The following is a 20,302-nucleotide window of genomic DNA, read 5'->3' as shown; positions in this document are numbered from 1 at the left end:
TTAAAAGTCCGTGGCTATCCAGGCTGTTCCCTTTCTGTCTCAATGACGTTCTTAAAAGATCCTTGCCAAACAACAACTAATTGTCTTGTGGGGATGATGAGGCAGCTGCAAAGTTACATTATTCCTCTGTCAAATCTGACATTGTGAGCTCCTTAAGACTTGGGGTGAAATACTGGCCCCGTTACAGTCAGTGGCAGCACTCCCAGCCCAGACATGTTAGCTGGGTGATAGGAGCTATCCTGTCTTCATTTCCTCACTCCTTCCCCGTTGGACTGAAAGATTTTTTCATGTTTGAAAATGGGCCAGATTCTCAGACCAAAGATTAAACTTGGCTCGGCATCCCTGTGTGGCACTGAGACTGCTTCGCCTTTGTGGCTGTGAATCAGGGTTCTCAGACAATACAGCCCAGGCCAAGCTGGTGCATTTTATTGTGCAGGACGTCCTTTTTCAGATGGCTCTGAAATGTGAGAGAAAATCGTGATCTGTAATTGTCAGCCCCCGAAGTTGTATTGTCCTGTAAATAGCACTGGAACAGCCACAGTGGACATGGTACCATTTGCTGTATTAGTGGCACTTCGGCACAAAATCCATTCTCTGCTGACTTCAACGTTAAGCTGCTCTGTTCCTTGTCTGTTCCCAGAAGAACACAGCCCATGGAGTTCATGGCTTGTGCCTGCAAATTCCAGGGTGTGTAGAAATCCATGAGGTTTTCCAAAACCAATGCTCCAGGACAGGGAAATTGCAGGGATTCATATCCCTTGCAATAAAAATTACAGTACTGGATAAGGTGATGGGGTGAAGAGTGGAAGCCCACTGCTGGGTAAAACTTTTGGGGAGTCATATGTCTCTAGCTCTGATTTAGCTGGAGAAGAGCAGAGGAAAAGCTCGGATGCTCTTAGGCAGAAAAGAGCTCAAGTTTCTCACCTGCTTTTTTAACCTCTGCGCTTGTGGCTGTGCATCACATGTACCCCAGAGGTCCTGAGGTGTGTATTTCCCTGCCTATGCTGCTTATAGATCCTGCCAAGCACTCTACAGGGATGATGCAGCCTATCTGTAACCATGCCAATAGAGACAACGTGGTCCTAAAAGCAACAAGTTTCATTAAATGTTAGAAAGTCATTAATAGAAAAGCAGCACTTAGAGAAAGTCATGCCATAGTTGTTTAATTTTAAAAAATAATGATAATATCTTTGGAGGAACGTAAGAGACAGTCTATGTCATGGAACATTGTATTCTTGATAAAATTTCCATCTTCTTGATTGCAATGCCAGGAACCATTAGCATTTCCTAATTTCCACATCCCACCTGTTCCCATTGTGAAACTAAACACACTCAGGAGGAAGAAGAAAGTGATTTTGAAGTGCAATTCATGCCATATTCACATGACTTACTGACTGCAATCTCTTTTGTTTCCCCAGCACCAATAGCTGCAGGAACAGGCCCTAATTTCTCCCTCTCAGATTTGGAAAGTTCTTCATACTACAGCATGAGCCCAGGAGCGATGAGGAGGTCTTTACCTAGCACATCCTCTACCAGGTAATTTAATCTCTGCCTACTACCAGGTTCCTTGGAAACCCAGGCCAGCATCATTACTCATCTGGGAAAGTAACCATTAAATTCTCTGACAAGCTGTTTGGGGGCCTCACGATGTGGAGCTGTTTCAGATTCACAGAGCTGAATGTTCAGCTGGATTGCAGTAAAGTTCTTCCAGTGTGTACAAGCCCCAAAGGAAAACTGCTGCATGGACTCGTGCAGCTCCTGGTTGTATCTGGGTGTATCAGGAGAAGTTCCACTGGAATTGTTGAGTTTCACCTTGTGGCAGAAGAGAATTTGGAGCATAATGAGATGAGAGGAAAGTCTTAAGATAGACTTGCATATACTCTTTATTGTAAAAAGAGTTACCTGTGAGACTAACACTGTTTTAGGACCTTGGTCTATAAAGCATTTAGTTTTCACAAAGCATTTAGAAGTTTGTGACTCAGCCTTTGGTAAACTGAATTACTAATGCAGATGACTGCCCCATCTGATTTTGATTTCAGCTTAGATGCCAACTATCAAACAAGGATATTTTTTATTTTTTACCTTTGACTTTAATCATCCATGAGATTAGATTTATAAACAAGCTCAGTCACTTGAGTAGTCTTGAACACTATTAAGGAACCAGATTGATTTTTTTTTCCCCCACAGCCAAAATAGATCACTTATTTCAAAGACATGACAAGAAAGTCTAACTCCAGCCCAAAGCTCTTTTACATTTTTATCTCAGCCTGCAGTGCCACCAGCTTTGCAGTGAGCAAGTGCACGTGTGAAAAATCTCTGTAGTTTGAATAAAGCTGTTGTTTTTATTTAAAAAATAATAATCTTTAACGAGAGGCTCTTAGCAGTAACTTCTTACAGTTTGCAGTGATTGGAAGAACATTCTGTCTTGCACTTAGTGTGCACATTATGAAGCTCGGTGACTACAATTCCCATTACACATCAGTTTAAAACTTTGTGCTGTTTCTTTCTTGCCTATAAACTGTGTAGCCTACAGCACTCATCATTAGCACCATTCTCAGGTAGAATTTACTGGTGACTCCAGAAGCAAATGTGAGGTTATTAATGTTACTTAAGAGCTCAGTAGTTGCTCTTCTATTCTTCTGCAAATAGCTACCACTGATAAGGAGCTAATTATAAACAGCATGGGTAGTTAATAACTTGGTAATATGTTTGTTTTCCTCTCATTAGGCTGTTCCCAGTCAGAAAAAAAAAAAATTCTTTAAATACACAGACTCAGCAGAATTATCAGGCGGTAATTATATTGTATGCACACAATTTCCCCTATTGACACATAACAATTCTCTGAATTAAGGAATGGCCAAACCTGCATTCCACACATACCATAAGACTTATTCTTCCTGTTTCTCACCAGCTGGTTTTGCACACCCGCCAGCTCCTACCTGTGCAGAGCTTCGGGTCGGGAGGCTGCAAGCTCTAAACCAATAGGAATTGCAGTGGAAGATTTTATGTCTGTTAAATGTGTTCCCCCTACACAGAGGAGCCTGTTCTTGAATGCCTCAAGTCTTAATAGAATACAGATTTTGGGGAGGGGGGGGGAGAGAAGTGAGCTGGCCCAGCCTTGGAAAAGTACTTAGAAGAGAAATTCTCAGTAAGGTCCCCATGCAGTCTGTGCAACTCATTATGGAAAACAGAGCCAAGCTGAGTGTCTTTGGCTCTGGGATCCTCTCCCTGCAGAACTGCTGGAGCCAGTGGCCACCAGAGACCACTGAAAGGGCTCTTCTGTGTCCTGAGCCTCTGGTGAGGGAGGTGTGATCTATCACAGGGGGATTCTTTAATGCTGACACTGGCCAGAGATACCCATTGGGGGCTTTCTGTGCTTGCTGGCACAGCTGCAGAGTCAAATGCTTCTTGTTGTAGGATAACGTGAACATTTGAACCAGGAATGGATTCTTCCATCATTCCCTTGCCTATGTTTCTTCTTATGGGACTGAGGTCTGGGCTAATTGAAAAGATTGAAAATAAAAGTTTGAACTGATAAACAGTTGGCTTTCAGAATTAGCCGTGAAAAAATCTGGCGGTGCAAATAAGTCTCGTGTGTCATAACCGTATTCATTCAAACGGCGAGAATCACGCAGTGCAAATTAAATTCTTGCCTTTTTATTGACCTCTGCGTGCTTTGAAAAACGTCCTGCTTTTGGATCTGTGAAAGCCTGAACGTCAGACTAACTTCTGGTCTGGTTAAGGATGTGTACTTAGGGGTTTGGCTTGTGAAAGGTTGTTCTGTAGCTCACCAAAGTGCCCTAAATCTGTTCTACCTTCCCTAGCCCAGTTATTCTCAAGCATGCCCCAACAGCAGCACCTTGGTTTCTTTGCTATGCCTTCATGACGTGTTTTTTGCATTCTCAGCTCCACAAAACGTCTCAAGTCTGTGGAGGATGAGATGGACAGCCCTGGTGAGGAGCCGTTCTACACAAGCCAAGGGCGCTCTCCGGGCAGCGGCAGCCAGTCCAGCGGATGGCATGAAGTGGAGCCAGGTAAGCCCCGGCTCCCAGAGCCCCAGAACATCATCTCCACTTGCTCTGTTTTGTTATCAGAATTTCTGTGTTAGAGAGGTGACCAGTCCTAGACATCTCGTCACTTCCGAGAAACGGTCTATGAAAATATGGTAGTGGTTTTATTGCTCCTGCAGCTGTGAATGTTTCTGTAGTGTGTCACTTCTGTGTTTTGGCCAAATATCTGAAGTATTTAAATAATGCAGCAGAAGATAGGCGGTCTTTTTCTGTCAAAATGTCCAGATTCAGTTCTGGGATAGCTTTTTCTAGCAAAAAGCAGTACCTGTCTGGGCTGTGCTCCATCAGTTATGCTGCTTAAATAAATATCCCTAAACTTATATAAGGTAGAAGGACTTTTCAAGCATTATACAACACTTGAGATAACTTAGTAATGACTTTTAAGAGACTTACAGAAGGAGTTGTTTTATTAATCTGTAATGCTGTCAAGTGTGATTGGAGGCTTCATATCAAAATAGATATCACTGGGTGTTACACTTCAGAACATTGAGGAAGCAGCTCTTTGGCCTCTTCTCAGTTAATTTTTTGTGTGATCTTTCCTGTTGATCATTTTTTTTGGGTTATGTTATGTTACATACTTAACTGTCCATTGATCACTTATCCTGAGATCATCTGGGTGCTTAATACTATTGGAAATATTTTTCTGGGTCAGTGCTACGTGCATAGGTGAAGTTAATGTCTCAGTGTTGCTTACAGCTAAATAATTGAGTATTTATTGCCAGTAAAAATAACAGAACTCTTATTTGTTAGAAGAAGGCAAGCAGTGCCTCCCAGGGTTTGAGAAGGTCCTCTAAAAGTGTGAAGCATCTTTTGCAATACGTATTTTTGGTCTTTCTTGTTTGTCTGGATTTAAAATAGTATGGTTTTCGTTTGTTTGGAAAAAAACACATGCTTGTCCAGGGCACTGTGTATAATGAACTGTACAGCACAGAAAAGTAAATTCGACCTGCACAGCATTAAAATCAGTTCTGTGGGCACTTGGCCAGCCACCTATATCCTTCATCATGTAGGAAACATACCCACAGCTTTCTCTGGAGACCCTGTCAAACAGCTGTCCTTTACAGCATGCCCAGAAAGTCACCAAATTTGGGCTATTCCAGACTGGGAGGAGACTGATTCCTGTGCCTGGGAGCCCTTGGAGGATCCCCTGCCAGCTGCCCTCTTTCCTCTAATGAGGAGGAGCCAGCTTGTGGGCCCTTATTGACTGCAGATGTGGCACTTTGGCAGGAGGAGCGGGTGGACCTGCAGGCAGACAAGTGCCAGGCTCCCTGTGACTGCCTTGCCACCGCCGTCCCCAGGGCTCTGGTGTTTGCACTGAGGAGTCCTGCTCCACAGGCACCAGGGGCTGTTCTCTCCATCAGCTCCAGGCTCCAGATGATGTAAGGCAGAGCTTCACCTTGTACTAAACCTCTGCTCACGGAGCGGCAAAAACGCGGACAAAAGCTCAGTGCCCACTGGAAGGGAGAGATCACAACCTGCTCTGCAGACACAGATGGCTAAAAACTGATGGGGTCACTGCTTCTGCATCCCTGTCAGGCTGGGGGACAGCTCCCCCCAAAGTTTGGGGTACTCGTTGATGACAAATGTTCTCCATTTGTGCAGCAGCCAGAGGTTGGCTATTAATTCTGCTGTCACTTCTGGTGGTTTTCCCCACATGTGGTCATTACCTCTGGCTCATCCAAGTCCTGGCTTGATGGTGGCACTGAGCTGCTGAGCTGGGCAAGGGAAGTACCCAAAGCCCTACACCTCTAAAGAACCTCTGCTGCTCTTGGCACCACTGGGTGCACATCATGAGGAAGCACAGCTGCCTATGTCAAACTTCCTGAGGTGCTCAGAAAGGCAAGAACAAGTCAGACAAGAGAAGGTTCTTCCTTCCTCATGACCTTCCTCATTTAGCATAGAAAAATCCCAGATTCTGCTTAGTCTTGCCTGTAAAATGGCAGAAAATCACCTTGCAGCATCAGGGACTGTAGCCAGGTACCAACTAGATATAGCTCAGATTCACCAAGCCATCTATCACTGTCACAGCTGTGAAGAAAAAGAGCTTTGTCCTGCCCACGTGGGATGCACTTCCAAGCCATCCTTGTGCTATATCCACGCAGCCCCACCCCAGTGCTTCTGCCATGGCTTTCCAGCAGCCTGTCCTCTGAATTCATTGCCTCAGCTTCTCCGTAAAACAGGGTCACTGCAAGAGCACGGCTGACAGAGGGATTACCTGAAGAGCCACAGCTCATCAGTGGTGAAGGACAAAACAGTGCTGAATGTCCTTCCCTGCCAGGGCAGCAGTGGTGTGTCACTGGCACGAGGTGCTCCCCCGAGGGACACGTCCTGCTGTGATCTGTGCACAGACACCACACCTGGGTCTCAAACTAACATGTGCCCTTTTGTGTTTGACATGGGGGTTTCGCCTCCAGAAGTGTAAAATGTTTGAGTGGGGCATCTGCCTAGAAAATAAGTTGGTCACCTGAAAGCTGTACAAGTGATGTTAACATCCCATTTTAGCTGTGGGCTTTTCACAGCATTCCTCTCTGAGAGGGAGCTTTGGAGCCTGGACCAGTTTCAGATCCATCCTGTCTGATGTCTTTATTTCCAGAGAAAGGCCTTGCCGCTTATTTAATCTACAATCAAAATGGTGGCACAGTTTTTAGCACACAATAATCTCTGAGCTTCAGTGTTTTGTTTTCTTCTCAGTGAAGTTTGCAGTAAAAGTTTAAAGACTAAACCCATCTTTTTGTTTGACTTGGCATTTCTTCCCTGCAGCTCATTTTGTGCTGTGTGGGATAACACAGGTATCAGCAGTGCAGAATGATGCTGTTTCAGAAGACAGGCTGAAGTTATATCCTGTGCTGGCAGAGTAGTGCAAGCCAGGTTTCCAAACTCCATAATTAAACCCTGTCCTTTGGGTTACTGGCCAAACAACGGGAGGAGGAAATCAGACCAAGGAAAGGAAGCTTAGACTTGTCTGTGGGATGGCTGCTCTGGCTGGGAAGGAAAGTTCAGAGAGGAGCCAGCAGCCAACCTCCCAGCCCAGTAGGATCCACACCAAAGATAATAATACATCCTTTGCCTTTATTGCCTTTGAGTAGATTGCTTCCTCACAGGAGATTTAGATTTATGCAGAGATAGCTTCTTGGCCTATATGCCTTGACAGGTTTATGGGAGTGAGAGGATGAGTATTCCATCTCTGTGTGTTGCATCTGCTTAATTTTGAGGTGTGCACATGAGAAAGAGGGGAGACTCAAACCCTGGAGCAGGTGTGAAGCACACGTGTGCTCGTGGCACAAGCACTGGGAGAGGATGGTAGTGAAAGGTGTGGCCTGGGACAGTGCAGGGAAATCAGGTCTGTGTGAGAGGGAGATGGGAGAAATGCGCTTCAAAGAGAGCAAAAGGTACAAGAGAAAGGGAAAATGAGAAGACAGCTTTAGACCATACAGGAGGGAAAAAGAACAAATGCCAGGAAAACAAAGATTTGACTTCCTAGAAAGGAAATATGAAATGGAATATGTGAGCTCCTCTTAGAGAAAGAGAGCACTCCAGGCAGAGGGTTATTTACCGCCAGCCGTGACTAGTCGCTCTACATCTGTCTCCATTTTTTTCTCTTGAACAAATTCCCTTTTTGGATACTTTCTTCCTGCTTTGCTTCCCTGTGATTGCCCCTGTAAGTGGTCTTTGGAGGGCAGGCTGTATGCTCAGAACATATGTGCAAACTGGCAGGAGAACAGAAGAGGACAAAACCACTCTGTGTGCTATTTAGATTAGGCAGTGGATGCTTCCCCCGTGCCTACTCCCGGGGTCCCCGCTGTGTGCAGGATACAGGCTGCACCTATTGTCCATCCACAGCCCTTCCTCTGAGCTTTTACTCGCTCTGCTGAGGCACCCTGATGTCTGTCTCATGTGGAGACTTTGCTGGGTGTAGATCCTCCGTGCTTCACCCACCTGGGTGTAGACCCTCGGTGCTTCACCCCTCAGCAGCACGACCTTCCCATTTGTGGCATATCAGAGTTGTAGTGATGAGCAAAGGACTCAGCCTTGTGTTCTTTAGACTTTTAGTTCTTTAGATACTTCCTGCGACCGAGGGTGCAGCACTCTCCTTGTACGTCAGACGTGACAGCCAAAGCAAACCCCAGCATTAATCCCATGTTCCTTGTACTGTACTCTTTGAGGCTCACATCCATTTACCTGCACTCGAAAGCTCCTGGGGAGCTCTCCGACCTAAAAAGGCTGGAGTCTGCCAGAAAAGATGAATTTCCTTTCACAACAGGAAGGCTTAGGAAGTAAAACAAAGCAGACATGTAGTAAATTACTTCTGCTTTTCAAATACCTTTTGCGGTATCCTCCTTACCATTACTTTATCTCAGCACTTTCAGTACATAACTCTTGTTAACTGAGAAGAGGGGCAAGAGAGGATAAAGATGATGTTAGTAAGAAAATAAGGCAGCATCACACTGGCTTTGAACTCCTGCACAAAGCTGGCCCGTGTTCAGTTCTGTGGCAGCTCTGCTTGTAATGGGGGTAAGCCATAATTACAGGTATACGTTTTTTAATTCCATAATAAGCAAAGATTGAGTTAATGTATATCTGTATTCCACTTACGCATTTTTTTAATGCATTCTCTTGATCCAGTCCAGGAGTAATGTTCGCATTGTGCTCCATCAGTCATTTTGTGAAGCACGTGGATGGAATTTGCCAAGTCTGCCTCCATTGTGTTTCTACAGCGTGGCACGGAAAGAAATGTTTAAGATGCAAATTCAGAGTATCTTATTGGTTTCTTTTCTTAGATCTTCCACTTGTTTCTTTACTTATATCTTCTACCTGTATTCTTAGATCTTCTACTTGTATTTCCACATGGTAGTTTAGTCCTTAGAGGACAGTAATCCCAGGAAAGGTACATGTTTGTACTCCTTGCACTTCTTGAGGTATTTGAGGGCACAAACAGCTCTGCTCTGGTTGTGGTCTTGACCAACTTGGTTTGCAAAATGGCTGGAGCTCTGTGGTCCTTCTTCCACTGAAAGACTGGTGGGGCTGCTCATGTCTTGGTCATCCCCTTGTCCCAGTTCCACCCTGGATATTCCATTCCTGTCCCGCCCTGCTGGGCCTTTGTGTGCCTTCACCTTGAAAACCAGGAACCAAATGAGACTTTCAGTGCAGAAACCTTAAGGAATTAGTAATACTACTTGCACTGCATGGCTCACAGACATATCCACAGTTCCAGGGGCTTAGGATGTTGATAGTTTTATATGAACCTGCAGAAAGCTCGAGAGCTCCCCGTTAGACCTCTGGACTCGTCTGTGGTGATAACGATGTCATTAAAGCTGGCCTCTTGATTGCTCTTTAAACCACCTGGGCTACTGCTGCTTGTTCCCATGCCACCATCTATGGGACCGTCTGAAAACAGTTTCTGAGGAATTTCTATGCAACTGAGGAGCTGAGATCTTATTTTGGAGTATTTCCCTTGCAGTGGCAGTGACCCCTAACTTAATGGTGCCGTGCCTCTCCCCATGGCTGGTTATGGAACAACCACATGCATGCAACCAAACTCTTGTTTCAATAATGCTTTTCTTAAATCTGGCATGGGCTTTCTCCTCAGCATGCAAGAAAACTTCTCCATATTTACTGAGGAACTTTTATTTATGCCATATGCATCAGAAAAGCTCATTCAGGCATAGTTCAGATGACCACAAGAGTATGTTTTCAATTTCTGTTTGAAATTATATCTTGGAAATTCGAGAGAAAGTGGTATAAGGGAGATCCTGGATTGTGTTCTTTATGCCCTAAGCACAGTTGTTGCCTGGCACTGCCTGGAAGATAAAATATGTGTGGTGTGTCCCAGCATCAGCGATGAAGAGTGTGTCTGATCTGTCCTCAGACAAAAGGTCTGTGGGCTCATCAAAGGCCTTGATGTCGTGCACTAACTCAGAGCCCAGAAAAGTTTTCAATGATTGTGCTGCGTTACTGCCAATGATTCAAGGGACTGCCTGCAGAAAATATGATGAAAAGCAAGAGAGCCATGTATTATACAAAATAAGGAATAGAAAAATAATCCCTTTTCACTGGGAAAACATTCAACTTCAGACCTGGAGCAGTCAATGTCAAGTAATTCTCTGGCACTACCTTTCAGTGGCTTGCTGCAGTGGGCAGTTTTCACTGGATCATAACTAGACACAGGAATTTCATGATCTTTATTGATTTCCCTGACCTGAACTATTTGGATACTCATAGGCCTCCAGAAGAAAGACAAAGCCTAGGTAACATCACTTTTCCCTAGACCGGAGGAGGTCCAGATCCAGGATCCCTGCCAATTGTATTTACTCAGCATTTCCCAGATGTGACATTGAATTGCCGCCGGTTCTCGGCGTGTGAGGTCAGGGAGTCCCAGAGCTGTTCTGCCTGTACCTGCCTCGTGCAGCAGCTTCATTACACACCTCAGCACATCTCCCAGCAGGCACCAGTGCCATTTTTTCCTCCGTTGAACTTAATATCTTAAGACAGTGGGAACATTTCACACAGAATGGTTCAGGTTGGAAGGGACCACCGAGGGGTCATCTGGTCCCACCTCCCTGCTCAAGCAGGGTCATCCCAGAGCACATGGCACAGTCTTGAATATCTCCAGTGAGGGAGACTCCACACCCTCTCTGGGCAACCCGCTCAGGAAAGAAGTTGTTCCTCATGTTCAGGAGGAACTTCGTTCTTTAACACAGAATTAAACAAGGCCCCACGTGCGTGCAGCCGCCTAAAAAGCTGACTCCAAGTGAACAGGTAGATGCTTGAAGTGAAATGTATGATGGGAACACACTTCAAGGAACTCCAGCAGCTGTAGGATACAGAGCTTTTCTTAAATGTCTTTTTTTTCACAGAGTCCATGTGTTGCCGAATCCCTGCTCTCTGCATTACAGTATCCCATCAAAACACAAGCTGCCCAGTGGTTTTCAAGAACATAAGATTTTTCTTTTCTTCTAAGAGCAATAACACTTATCAACTTTTACTGAAATACCATATCAGCTCCTTGTCACTGGCAGTCTACAGTTCCTGCCGCTAAAAGTTTAATGCATTTACAGGAGCACTTAGGCATCAAGACTTTGATATCACAATCTGTTAGTCACAGGTGCTACATGATAGGTTTGTGTTAGCACATTATAGATCTTTTATCAGATACTGCACAAAATGTGTGTGTTTCTCTGCCAGGCAATCAGAATCAGGCTGCTGCATAGCTGATGAGTTACTCACCAATATAAGTTGTTGTTTATTTTAAACAGAACTTTCCCAGAACTGCACCTTAATGGGTAAGTTAAACTCTAATTGGTCAAGGCCAGTGAAGACCAGGAACTTAATGGAGCCAGGAAAAATGCAGCAGGTCTATGGTGGTGCTTTGAGCATTGTCAGTCTTTTGCAGTGGCATTCGTCAAGTCAAGTGATTAACATTGCTCATTTGCCATTGCAGACAGAGTCATTTTGACAGCAAATTACCACTGGATCAATAGCTCAGCTTGTCTTTGGCAATTCACGTAGTAGCATGAGACCTGTGACAACATGCCATGCTGCTGGCAGTGCTGCCTCCAAATCATGGAAGGAAGTGGGAGGAGGGGGGAGAACTGCTCACCGAAAAGTCAGTTCAGATTGGAAAGTTCTAGATGTTTTCACATCCCTCCAAGGCTCCTTTTATTTTTTTTCCAGACACTGGACAACACAACAGACTTGGCCTTGGGGTTCAGCCTAAACTGTACTTTCCATTTTTAATAAAATTAGTAATCCCATGCAAGTGTTGAAGCACATGCCTCAGCTTTGCTGTAATCCCCTGAGGAAAACATCCCTTCAGCATGGGCCCGGAGAAGTCGGGCGGTTGGTCAGTGTTGTGGCTTTGCTTCTTGCATCTAATTCCAGATGTCAGGAAATGCATCATTTTAAAATGGAGCTGGAGTTGTAGGAGTTCTGAGTTGAAAATGCAGAAAGAATTTTCCTGTAGCTATCAAACCAAAGTTGTTTTCAACTGGCCTGGTGCTAACAGCACCCCTACGTGCTGCTTTCACTGACCTCAGTGACCTAGAGGAAAGCAGATCTTCTGTGCAGTGTCACGAGCAGGAGGTCACCTGAGGTATTCCTGTCACCACACACAATTCACATCACCTGCATCATTTTTTTTGACGTATAGGAAGGGTTCTGTGCATGCAAAACTATTCCCTGACAAAGGCTTCCCAATGAGAGCGGGATTCCTGGGATGGCCGTGCTGTATTGGTCATCCATGGGCCTGACCTTCCTCAGATGTTGTTGGTGGCCAAGCAACATTTTGTTGCCACCTGTTGTTGATCAGAGAATCAAAGAATCACTGCATGGTTTGGCTTGGAAGGGACCCTAAAACCCATCCAGTCCCATCCAGACACCTTCCACCATCCCAGGCTGCTCAGAGCCCCATCCAGCCTGGCCTTGGGCACTTCCAGGGCTGGGCAGTCCTCAACCTCTGTCCACAACAGCCCACAAAATGTAGCTTAGAGCAAGGACAGTGACGTGGCTTGGGCTTCACTTTTGACACCAAGTGAAAGCTACCACCTTCCTTGGCACGGAGACAAAAGCAGACACTTTCTTTCCACAGGTGAGCTCTGAAAGACAGAAGCTCCTCTGGTCCTCTGACTGTGCCTGTGCATTTCTTGCTGATCTGGGGTCTGTCAAACCTGTATCTTTGTGAGCTCCAGACAGGTCTCCTCTGACCCAGAGATCCTTGAAGATCATCTGATAGTGCAGCATGGGGCTGTTCAGTTGCAAAATGGCATTAAACACATTAAAAGTAGTGTAACTGTCTTCCAGAAATTGAACTAGTCTTCTTATTTGCTTCTGGGACCAATTCAGGATGTTTACTTGGATCTATAAACTCTCCTATAGATTAGATCTTGGTTGGGAAATGGACTACATTCCTTTCATGTGCTGTCTTAGCACTTGAGATCAGCAGACTTGCTTTTTCTAATGTGTTTGGGAAGCAGGAGCAATATTTTATCTCCTGTGGTATGCTGCTGGTATAGAAATGTTCAGGCTTATTAATTCTTCAGGACACAGGAAAGTCTTCATCACCTGTGTAGGCAGTCATGGGAAAGGACCCACTGCAATGACTCCATTGAACTCTTTCTTTCTTTTTTTTTTTTCCTGAGGCAGCTGGAAAATATTAGTAATCTTCAGAGCCCATATACAGTACATATTGAGAGCCAGTAAATGATGCATATTATTGCAAATTCCTGTGCACTTCTGCATTTTATAAAACAGATAACTAAAATACTCACCTAGCCAGATCGGTTCCCCCAGGGATGCACATTTCCAAGCAGAGGACAAACCAAAAACACAGAACAGAACAGAAATTAGCCAAATAGAATGTCTAAGTGTTTGAAACAAATGGTTTTAAGATCACTGAGTAAGGAGCATGACCTCCTTTTGCATCAGTCAAGGCAACTGTGAAACTTTGTGAAAGAAGCTCACCCCAAAACAGATGCTGGGCTATCTTAGGTAAATAAATTACCAAAAAATAATAATAAACCCCCCCCTACACTTTTTACAAAGCACAGCTGTGTAAATATTGCATGAGACAGGGGAGAGGGGGAGAGATGTAACATACACCCTTTTTTTATGCAGAAGTTCTGCTCTGGGCACTGTTTATTAACATTCCCAGTACAACCATCACTCCAGTGCCTAGCACACAGTGCAGCTACTGTACTCCCTGCACATGTTTGATCTTGGCTTTAGAGGAGAAAACAGGCTTTATTTTAAAGGAAACATTTTCACCCAAAGATAAAAGGTGCAAGGAAAGGTGTTAGGAGACAGGGAGACTTAAAGAATCATTGAATGGTTTGGGTTGGAAGGGACCTCTAAGCTCATCTTGTTCCACCCCCTGCCATGGGCAGGGACACCTTCCACTATCCCAGCTTGCTCCAAGCCCCCTCCAAGCTGGCCTTGGACACTTCCAGAAGATGGTACAGGACCAGGTACGGGAAGAAGACCATATCTTATCTCTTTTTCCCATTCTCTTTCCCACACTTTCTGCCACACTGACTTTAGATGTGCCCCTGCTTCTGCCCCAGGTGAGGAGCAATTCTCCCTAATTTCCTTGTGCTGGATGCCTACTGCAATTTTCCTGCTTCTCAACTTCCAGGTACAGCACATTCCAGCTACAAAAACTGGAATCTGCCCACAGAGAGGAGCAAATGGCTCTTCTTAGCTAGACCAAAGGCTCACCTTATGCAGGTTGCTGTCTCTTACAAGAGCTGGTGGTGGACACTTAAGGAAAGGTAACAACAGCAGGAGAGGCATCCAGTGATGCTTTTCAGAGTACAGCCTCATGGATTTTGGCAGCAAACAGCTTGGTTTCATGAGCCAGAGGTTCTGTTCACATCTTTGTGTTTGGCTGCCTTCAGTGAACTTTCCTTTCAGAGATGTGCTTTTAACCCGTGCTTTATTTTGGCCTCCACAACATCCCGTGGCAGAAAGTTCCAGTTTTACTCTGTGCTGCATAAGGAAGAACCACTTCTTTTGTCTGTTGCCTGATCATTTTGCTGGATGCTTCTTAGTGGTTTTCTTTTTCACTGCCAGAAGCAGTGAATAAATCATTCCCCAGTTACTTTCTTTACTTTCCTTCAAGTGCTGCCCCAACACTTTGACCGCAGCAGTCAGCGAGCACAGGGAAGCACAGAAATCCATCTAGCAGCTTGTTAGCTCAGGTAACAATTTGGCTGAGTGGCTGCAGAGCCATCTTATACCTGCAGGAACATCTGTGTGCTGTGACAGCGGCTGTGTGTTCGCCCAAAGTGGGTATTCTGTGACTTCCACCCCAGAGCTCATGGTGTGAATGCAGTGACCCCCCAGAGAGCCTAAAGAAGGGATGATGTTTAAGTTCTTTCAATTTCCAGCTCCAAAGAAACTTAAACCTCAGCAGTGTCTTCATCTAGCATGGCTACAGCTCTGTTCTGGTTCCATCTTGCTCAGGGAAGAGCAGGAGATCCACAACCTCCTCCACCTCTGCTTGTTCACATCACTCCAGCACAGCCCTACTGACATCATCCTTTCTGCTCTTCCCTTACATCAATGCCCACTGCTATTTTTAGTGTTATATACACCAAAAAGCGTAACATTAGAGATCCTCTTGCTAAAATTAGCTGGAAAATTATAGGCTGTTTTACTGTTTTGTGCATAGTCTTCATTTGCCTCAATAGGATTTGCGCGCAGATCTTTGAACCCCCAAAAGCTGGACAAGTGAGGTGGTACCTGCAGTCCTCAGCTTCAAGAGCAGCACTCTGGGAAAAAATGGGACTGTTTTATATCAGCAAGGGTTGGAGGCAAAGTCTTAGGTTCCACCTATAGGAGGGAAATACTTTTATTTAAAAAAAAATAAGGATTTACAATCAACGAGATTTGAAAAATATGAATGTATGGATTATCTTTCTTCGCATTTAGTGTTTTATTGCAGCAGCCCACGTTTGTCTCCAGGAGTATTATCCATGATGCAGCACACTAATGCACTACCTTGCTCTGAACAGGAGAAAGCACTTTGGATGTAGTCCAGATTTAACCCTGTCTTAGGGCTTGCTTTTACTTTTACCCAAAATAACAGCAAGTGGAAGTAAAGCATCATCCTGACTCTTCCTTGGGGCGTGGCCAATCCTGCGTGTGAGGGGCAGCTTTGAGTCAGAGGGTGGTGCTCAGTCCCACTTGGCTCATGACTCCACTGCCTCGCTCTGCCCTTTCAGCCCCTACAACCCACCTCTGTTCTCCATCCTTGAGTGGAAACCCCTCGGCTGCATGTAGCCTAAACCTGCTTTGCAAGGAGCTGCTTCTGGCTGCCAGAGGGAAGGTTCGACATCTGACATCAGATTGATCCCTGAAAACACCCCTGTCATCCAGGCAGAATTGCAAATTCTGGCTGTTTGGAGGTTTTAAAAATTAAAAGATTCTCCCAAACAGCTGTGTTTCTTATGCAAATCCCCTGCCAAATGGTACCTTGTAAAAGTGTTAAAGAAATTGTTTGTCCTCTGTTAAAAAATGATCATCCCGAAACCCATTAATTTGGTGGGGGGAAAGGTTTTAGGAGGACAAAGCAGGCTTACAAAGTGCATTTCTCTCATGCCCTGTGAACTGTTGTGCTATTGTGGTTTTACAGTGCTATTTCTCCACTTTTGCTGGATTTTTCTCTTTAATGTTATGTGGAAAACCCTGAACAAAAACTGGCACTTAATTCTGAGTAAACAGTGGTAGCAACTGAATAGAAACTTGATGTCAAATATACAGCCACCCTGGGAAAGTCAAAATCCATTGCTTTCTCCTCTCTTCCAGTTGTGTCCTCCTTAAGCATATTATTCATAAAATTAGTGATTTAAAAAGGCATCGAAACATTATTTTTCATATTCATAGCGTCACTTTAAAAAAAAATGGTTAAAAATCGATTTGCTGGCCTCTTGGGGAAATGCTGTAATGTTTTTGGCTGTCTCCTACTTTCTGCTGCCAGCTAAAAGTACCATCTGGCTTGTTTAGGGCCCTTTTCCATATCAGGTGCTTCCAAAATTCTCCCCAACCAGAGGATTGTTTCGTTGGGTTGCTCTGCCTGCTGAGGCATGTGTCCTGGGCTGGGAATCCTACTGCTTCTGTTCCCTGCCATCTTGCTGACAGTGGTGTGTGTATGTTTGGGCACGGATCTTGCTGCCTCTCTCCCGAGGACATTTGCATCATTGTCAGCTGCACATATTAAATTGATATGCAGGGCTCAGAAACACGTATCCCATCTTTTGTCCCTTTGTTTGTGCAATTGTTGTGGTTTTAATTCTTCTTTGACACCTGGAATATCACAAAGCTGCTGATAATCTGTTGGCTACTAAGGGAAATGACATTGATAGAAGGATAATGTGTGTCAGACTTATATCTCGATAATTGCAGACACACCCCGAACCCTCGCAGCTCAGGGAATGAATATCCTAAATCCATTATTAATTTGGAGAGTCGCATGTGGCAGTTGGCTGTGGTGTCATCCTCTCGCTGCAAGAGTCACTTGCAAGGGATTTTAAGGCAGTTTTGGTTAATTCTGCATCGCTGTGTCGATTTATGCCTCGTACGAGTCGTTTTTGGTGCGTCCTTGCTGCCATTTCGCGGCAGCGTGAGGAGCTGTAACAAAATGGGGTTGATGTCCTAACTCCTCATGGAAGGAAGGCAGCTCCCCATGTGCCTTCTCCTGCCCAGGAATACCATCCCAACGAGCTGAGAACTGATGCTCTCTACGTGGTACCAGTTGACAGCAGTCGACAGTGACACTTTCTCCTCAGGATTCTTTGTTTTTCAAATTTGCTGGTTTACTTGGAAATAGAAACCCACCCCTAAAGGATTTATGAGTAGATTTGAAGCACTGTAGTTGCAAAGTCTAGGCTTGATGTGATTGTGTGGGAACAGGAAGGGTGTTTTGGAGCAGCTACTGCCATAAGCTGTCTTGTCCTATTTCAAAAATGATCTGTGCCATACACTGCTGACTTTTCCTGTCCATCCATTAAAAAGTGAATTATGAAGAGTGCTGAGACAAACAGATAGGAGTTTAACCTTGTTAGTAAATATCAGGTAGCTGATATATACTGCTAGAATGTTACATCACAGCCTTGCTCTTCAATATAAGTTTATGAAATTATCTTGTTACTATATAAACTGCCTTGGCTGGGTACATTCTTCCAGAGGGTTATTGTTTGCTGGATGCTGGCACAGTAGCATGACTCCGAAGAGTCAGTTCACGATGTGGTGAATTTTAAAGACTTGGGAGATGGCCATATCTATTTTTCAGCAAAGGAATGAAAGCTTTTTTTTTTTTTTTTTCCCCCCTAAGGTATTAAAAGCTTCAAAAGATGTGCTGAAATGAAAAGGAAGTAATGGCTAAAGCCTGGATGGGAAGTAGTGCCTCAGAGTTGTTTATTTGCTTGTTTCCCCCAAAATCTTAATATTTTAAGTACAAGTTAATATTTTAAGTCAAATAAACCTGTTCTGTGAACTAGTAAGATACTTGAACTATTATCACACATTATTCATTTATTTCTGTGTGAGTGCAATAAAAATTTTACAAGCTGTAATCTTGTTCTTTTAATAGAGAGAAAACTATGCAGAATATGTTGCTTAGAGTATTAGATAAGCTGCAGTATGTTAATCAAATATTTTCATGATATGAGGGCAGTTGAGAAAACAGTACAATTTTTGCTAATGGCACTGGTAAGTAAACGGATCTATCATTACATTGTCATGAAAAGTGACATTGAGCAGAAACACCCTGCCAATCCCTAGAAGATAAGCATTTAATGTAATTAGACAGACACTGTCTCCTTTGTTGAACGTAGCATTAATCACCCAGAGAAGTCCAACTTTATATGAAATGGCTTTTTTCTGCTATGTCTTTGTATTAGAAAGCTTCTCACACGGTTTTGCCACGATGATATGTTTGAAGAAATGACTGCAACAGCTACACGGGTTTCCTCATGACACATTTCCTGCTGTTCTGTGTTCCATAATATTTAATTCTTTTTATTTAGCAGTGTTGCATTATATAGCTGCGACTTGTTCCTAAGTCTAGAAACCTACATGCAGTTGGAGCTGAACCTCTTTGAACCAGTGTAATGCATTCAACTTGTGAAATACAAAAGCAGCACAGATAGCTTCCATTATGTTCTTCAGTCCTTCCTCTGTGCTGTTAGCACAGGTTCATTGTTATGGCATAAGCAAAATGTTTCTTGCCTCAACTGCTAGTCCATAATATCACACACAAATAAAAGAAAAAGAAAAAGAACTTCTTTTTATGAAAATCTCATTGTTAAATGGATGAAAAATGTTGCCCCCTTCCAGAATTCATTGGCACTACATTTTTTTTTCCTCCCTTTTTTTTTTTTTTCTTTTTTTTTTTTCCCCTCTCTCCTCTGTTGCTTGTAATTTGTACTGTGAAACGCTGTCTGGTTATGAACTGGTATCAATTTGAGTCAGTGCACAGCTGTGTCTTCCCACCTTCTCAGTGGTGCCGAGGGCTTTGAAGGGAAAGAAAAGGGTTTAGTCAGAGATGACAGCAAACTTCACCGGGTAACAGGTGGAGGTCAAGTCGGTTTATTTGTTGGGCTGAACAGAGTGCAGAGATGAAAAATCTTTGCCATAATAAGGTTTAGGAAGAAAATGCTGACTAGTCTAAGCTTTGATTCCCGCTGACAGATCCTTTTCTAGTGTTCATTACTTGATTTCACAGTTCAGGCAATTTTAAGAGGCTTAAAATTATGTTTCTGCTCTCCTCTATAAAACTTTTCGATCACTTTCTAATTTTTGCTTTAAGTAAAGTTATAGGGACTCCCTGATATATCACTCCTGCCTGTAGACTCTTACAAAGTCAATTTGCCATCAAAAATGTAAGGATAAGCCTTTTTTTTTTGATCCCTGCTTTTACCAATTCTTTTAATAAATGAAGTAAAAAAATTCACATGTAGGCACCGATTTGACTAGAAAATTAAAACTTTCTAAAAAACCCCCTGAAAAGTGGATAGTAAACTAAGCAGGATGCTGAAGAAGCCAGTGTTCCTGTCTGGGAATATGGGATTTCTGTGTTAGTGAAGCCCAGAGCGCTGAGTGTCAGTCCCCGAGTGCTGGCGAGCCGTGCTCCGTCCCGAAAGGGAGCCACAGGCAGGCCCTGGAGAATCAGAGCAGAACGTGCTGACATTGTGTGGCAGTGCTGGGACTGGGGTGACCTGTCAGCATCGCTGCACACACAAAGGGATTTCACTGGGCCGAGCTGCCAGGCTTGGGGTCTCTCCGAGTGCAGCCTCCTGCCCTTCCCTGTGCCAGCTGCTGGGAGGGACACAGAGGCGTTTCTCCTCTCCCACCCTTTTTCTTCCACCACCACCACCTGCTTCCTACCTGCTGGAGTGGGCAGAATAGGATTATCTTTAGCCATTTGCTAAAATCTTCCCCCTCAGACTTTCTATTACTTCTGCATTCATTCTTTGCAGGAAGAGGAAACTCACTGGTCAAACCCTTGGACACCAGAATAGTTGCATGCAGTTTCCCAGGGAGCCAGATAGCTCTAAAGCTTCCCAGTGAGTGACAGTTTCTCTCTTCTATTCTTCTGAAACATGTGTTTTACACATATACTGAAAAATGTTAATATCAATTTACAGCCAGATTCTTGCTTTTTTTTTCTTTTTTTTTTTTTTTTAAGAAAGATTTTAAAAATCAAATCTCCCAAATTATTTACACTTAGAGCACCTCAG

General features: G+C 44.0%; 1 protein-coding gene across 17 annotated transcripts in view; it reads left to right on the top strand.

The window, feature by feature from the left end:
- NFIA (nuclear factor I A) overlaps positions 1 to 20,302 on the top strand; it is a 350,499-nt gene that overhangs the window by 268,055 nt on the left and 62,142 nt on the right. For 9 of the 17 annotated variants that reach the window (XM_039556257.1, XM_039556258.1, XM_039556251.1 and 6 more), the window contains exons 5-6: positions 1,419 to 1,536; positions 3,907 to 4,034. In XM_039556257.1, coding sequence (XP_039412191.1) covers positions 1,419 to 1,536; positions 3,907 to 4,034 — 246 coding nt within the window. Of the gene's footprint in view, positions 1 to 1,418; positions 1,537 to 3,906; positions 4,035 to 20,041; positions 20,129 to 20,302 lie in introns of all 17 variants that reach the window. The other 8 variants (XM_039556246.1, XM_039556247.1, XM_039556252.1 and 5 more) reach the window with 1 other exon arrangement.

Source organism: Corvus cornix, chromosome 8, assembly GCF_000738735.6.
Source record: "Corvus cornix cornix isolate S_Up_H32 chromosome 8, ASM73873v5, whole genome shotgun sequence".
Lineage (NCBI taxonomy): Eukaryota > Metazoa > Chordata > Aves > Passeriformes > Corvidae > Corvus > Corvus cornix.
The sequence above is the reverse complement of the archived record's forward strand: the minus strand, read 5'-3'. Positions and strand labels throughout refer to the sequence as shown.